Genomic DNA, 5,075 nt, shown 5'->3' on the forward strand with positions numbered 1-5,075 from the left:
CTGCAGAGACATGCATGTGGGCGGAGCCTTAGGCCCTCGTGGAGTCACCACTGACTTCAGTGGGATTTTGTCGGCAAACAAGTTTGCTCACATGGAACTATTTGTGAGCCCTAGTAAGTAAAACTGAGTGAGAATTTTGGGATTCAATACTATGTATATGGGGGGAGGGGGAGATCCTCAGATGGTGTAAACTGGTGTAGCTCCATTGAAGTCCATCCTGCTGAGGATTTGGCCCATTATATGTATTAATAAAAACTCTCAATCAAAAGGCTACTATGTGAGGTAATTAAAATCAAACAACACCAACAAAAAGTATCTGTGGCTGCTTTACAAGTTCCAGATACTTGTTGCCCTTCAGTCAGGGTTGCATTTTTTTTCTGTACAGCACCAGTTCAGGTGTGTGCACCCAGATAGAATTTGTGTACACTGAGTATAGGAGAAGCAGCATATACTGTGTAATGGATCTAATACAAACTTCTCTATCCAAATATACATATATCTACAAACAGCATAAATACTTTACCTGGGAGATTATTCACATGTGCAAAATGAAATAGATATTTTTTTTCTGTGGTTTAATATGTTGTATTTGTTTTCATATTCTGGGCAAAAAATGTGTCACTGTCATCGCAGGAGAGACTTTGTTTCCTTTTTTCACTCTCCCGTGTTTGCTGAGCGCTATGTAACCCCCTTGGTAAGCACTAGATTCATATGCATTGTAGTTATTGGGCAGCAGGGTTTCTCTGAATTTGCATTCATCTTGAAAAATTGCCTGGAGGAAAAACAAAAGGAACAAAGCAGTTGCTATAAATATTTTTAAAAGAACAAAGTGATTTTTCTTATTATTATTTGTACAGCAGAAGAACCTGTTATGGTATGCAACAGGTGGTGCCGTAGAGTCTGTGTCCAACAATAAAACTTCTTCAGCATTCAGTGTCAGATGCACGCTGATGCCACCTGTTCGATAATGGACTATGTACTTCTTGTCACCCATTAACAAGTTAATTCATACTAAATCAGGGATTTCTTAATTTTCTCTGCAAAGAATGATTTACATCATTGTCATGCTAATTTGTCGTACACATGACATGGATTTATTCCTCCTCCCTTCAAAAAAATGATTTGTCATTTATAGAGGAATAATGTTACCTGCCAGAAATCCTGCAACCCTTTTTCACATGAACGGTCCCGCTGAGTAAGAACTATGTGCTTTAATACGGGTTTTGCAGGATCAGATCCCAAATTGGTTCTAAATCTTTTTTTTTTTTAAAATCTGATTTAAAATTTACAGGATCAAACACACCACCAAAGAGCTCTCAGGCATGAGAGTGTTTGTACGTTTTGCATGCTGGGTCACTTAAATCTGAGGAATTGGCTTCCATATATTTGCATGGAGAACTTTTTATTACTTCACATACTGTAATAAGTACACGTGTAAACTGGCATATAAAGGTTCAGTTGGCAAAAGGGGCTGCATTGTTGTGTGACAGGACAAACGAAAATGATTCCATGAGATAAAATGTCCTGCATGTGTAATGCCACTAGCACTGATGCTGTAATGCTTTCAGTTCATGCTCTTCTGATCAGATATTTCTGGAACAAATCCATTCAAAGTCCCAAAGGTTTAACCAAGGATGGTACATTTTGCAATGGAAAATACACAACTATTATTGTTTTCTAAAATGTCTTTTAAAAGTTTTTTAGTGGGGGTGAATTGAAACAGTTCAAAAAGGCAGGGGGCAAGGAGGCAGGACTCCTGGAGCAGGCCTGATCCAGTAGTCCCTAAACAGGGCTCAATCCAGCACATGGTACTATTTGCATGCTTAAAAATATCCATGTGTGTATGTACATTGCTGCTTTGTGGCCTTGAGTTGTCCTATTGGGATTATTTGCATGAATAAGGATCATTCATGTCAGTAAAAGTTCCAGGATCTGGCCATCGTTTAATGTTTTATTAAAGAACCAAAAAGTTTTATAGAAGTGACAAATTTTTCCAAGGAAACAACTCAGTTGTTTGCACAAAAGAAATTTTCAGCAAACTCTATTCTTTATTTGTAGATAGACCATTCATTAGAGCTAGGTGGGGAACAGGTTTTCCTGTCCCCCCAAATTTTCCAGATATCAGAACAGTTTTCCCTCCTGGATCAGGACAAGGAGTTGAAATTTGAAAAATATTCACAAACTGAAAAAACAAAACAAAACAAAAAACCTTTTGTTTGGGTCAGCTGAAATACTTTGTTTCCAATTTGATCACTGTTTTTTACTATAATTATCTTAAATTTCAAAACAAAAAGTGGTTTCAGACTGGAAAACTGGAATCACAAGTGTCTAAACAAAACATTTTAGACAACCTTGAAACTTTTTCAAAAAAAATATGAGTTGAAAAATTTCTCAAAAGTAACCCTTTCCTGCAAAAAATTTAGGTTTCGCTGAATCAGCATTTTCCGATTAAAAAGAGTTTAACTGAAAAATCCCCAACCAGCTCTACTATTTGTGCTTCTTGCAGGACCTAGCCACTTTAAAGTGGGGATCTCTGGAGGTGCTACTTCTGTTTAGTGTTAAAACTGAAAGAAGTATTTTTCGGGACGTAAGGTAACCAAATGTCCCTATTTTATAGGGACAGTCACGATTTTGGGGGCTTTTTCTTATATAGGCACCTATTACTCCCCACCCCGTCTTGATTTTTCACACTTGCCCTCTAGTCACCCTATCGGGACGTGAAAGTTAAACTGCATTCAGCAATCACTAATCCCTTTCACAACTCTTGGGCTGTTCAACCAATTGTTTTGTATAATGATGATGAACAATGTTATTAGTGGCAATGAGTATTTTTTTCTTCTTTGGGCCTGATGCTACAAAGCGGGTTTCTGGGTGGTTTCCTGATGTCCGTATGGCCCTCAGTATTTGTAGATTCTGGGGACCAAACTTCCTGCTTATCCTGTGAGTCCACCCAGGTTTTCCCCATGTAAAAGAATTTGAAAGCAACTCCAGTAGAGGAATCTCATGGGTTTTTTCTTACCCACCAGTGGTCCCCACTCTCCGCAATGGGATTTTTGCCCAGGAAAAGGTGTGCCCCCTCTCCTACCCCTAACAGAACTCTTAACAGAACAAGGCTTACCTGGGCTAGAAAGGATTTGCAAGACATGTAGACAGAAAAGCCATTTATTGATCATTTCCCCTTTTTGACATGTTCATATTTCTGAGGTGCCCCCTGTACAATCATGCTGGAATACTTTACGGGAACAATACACTCACATCATGCCAGTTGCTGCACTGACTGTCTCGCATGACAGTGTGCCCAGAAGGCTCACTGTAATAATTGAAAGACTGTTTTCTCCACCTGTGATCTCAGTTTTTAAATGGAGGGGGAAAAATACCCAAGGCTTCTTAATCAGAGTTTCGTGCCCAATGTTTAAGACTTGAAAAATAAACTTGCACTTGTACTCACCGTTCCATATAACCTCCCTTTGTTGTTCATTGCTACAAAGAGAGCACTTTTCACCCCAAACAGGCTAACAACACCTCGCTCCACAGTTGATATTTCTAAAAGACCTAAATAAACAGAAAAAAAGTTTATTCTTATAATGCTCAGTCAAAGGACATTAACAACATAATTATTAAAACCCTTATGAGAATGTCCTTCAGAACTTAAAATCTTCCTATTATCCCTTCTATGGAATTCCAAAAATATACAGGGTATCACATTCTTTATTAAATTCTCTAGGTTTTTAGAATAACATTTATAAAATCCTATTCACTTACTATAGAATCCTGTTGGTTTCATCCCTGTTAAACTAGAAAGTCCTGTAGAATTTGGGAATAATTCCTAATTAGTAAATCATAGCCATTGACTGTTCAATACTGTCATTCTTGCCACAAGAAATGTGGGGTTTGTGTCATGAAACTCACCATAACCTTTTAGCTGCAGATGGTTTTATAAATTGCACTTTACAAGAAATTCAAATAAATAGTTAAAAGTACATTTCTTTTAATCTTGCAGATTAAAAACAATGGCAATGCTAATAAATGTGGATTAGTTGTGCCCTTTCAAATCCTTCACGTCGTTAAGCTGCTAGCAAACTGCTATTCAAAAGTCACGCTAATATGCTGAGTGAATTGAAAATCTCAAGATTCAAATATCGAACAAAAATGCATGAGTGAAAAAATGCATCAGAAAAAAAGTTTGCAAACTGGTTAGTCTTTTCTACTCTGTAAAGTAAAGCAGAGTAAAAATAAGTTGGTATCTAATTTTGTCCAAGCATTCATGACATGTTTCAGCCTGGAGGTTTCTAGTGCTGATTGATCCTGGAGACTTTTAAAAGGCAACAGATGTAGTTTAGACTAATAATATCAAGCAGTAACATTGGTGTCCTACGCAGGGTAATTACTAGAGATCACTGCAATTAAGTGACATCTATTCTATTTCATTTCTGGATGCAACTCACTGTATTGGTTTTCATTATGAACACCGCTTATCCTTCCATCTGGGAGGATTTGAAGGTGAAACCCGATGCCCACATTGCAGTAAAGCCTCCGCTGCCTCTTGATTCCTAGCAAATAGTCACTCTCCCAGTTCACATCTGATTTCTCTCCTGACATCCCAGCAATGGACCTGGACAACAGAGACTCCCATCCTCTCTCCAGCAATGTGCCATTAGTTCTGCTTACAACTGGATACGATGAAACAATCCCAGCCAGAAAACCCAAGAGAACAAAAGCAGGCAACGTCCAGTGAACGCTGGCTTCACAGGACATAGTGATGAGAAGTCTTTGTGCAATGGCCATCCGGTTCACCTCTCGGGCACGTGGTCAGAATTAATAGCCCTAAAAATACCGCCCTTCTTGTTTTTCTCCCTTCCGCATGGTGGCAGAGGCTTATTTTTGGAAGGCGGATGAAGATTGCTGACATGAAACTAAAGCCTGAGAGCAGTTGGGTTGGGAACAGAGACAGGCCAGCAGAACTCTCACTGGTGGGGACCATGTTTTGTAGCTCCTGCTGTCTGGTGGGCAGCCTCAATATACTGGATTGACCTATCTTTATAGTTCAGAGGCTGTCCCACCCTGCAGCATCACTG

The 5,075-nt window shown here is 38.9% G+C and overlaps 1 protein-coding gene across 1 annotated transcript; it reads right to left on the reverse strand.

The window, feature by feature from the left end:
- Positions 1-595: 595 nt before the first annotated feature.
- FGF6 (fibroblast growth factor 6) lies at positions 596-4,785 on the reverse strand. The gene is made up of 3 exons (XM_034758214.1): positions 4,446-4,785; positions 3,449-3,552; positions 596-772 (listed from the first exon to the last, which is right to left on the reverse strand). Exons 1-3 carry the CDS (start codon positions 4,783-4,785, stop codon positions 596-598), a joined length of 621 nt encoding a protein of 206 aa, XP_034614105.1.
- Between the last annotated feature and the right edge of the window lie 290 nt (positions 4,786-5,075).

The sequence above is a fragment of the Trachemys scripta genome, chromosome 1, assembly GCF_013100865.1.
Source record: "Trachemys scripta elegans isolate TJP31775 chromosome 1, CAS_Tse_1.0, whole genome shotgun sequence".
NCBI lineage: Eukaryota > Metazoa > Chordata > Testudines > Emydidae > Trachemys > Trachemys scripta.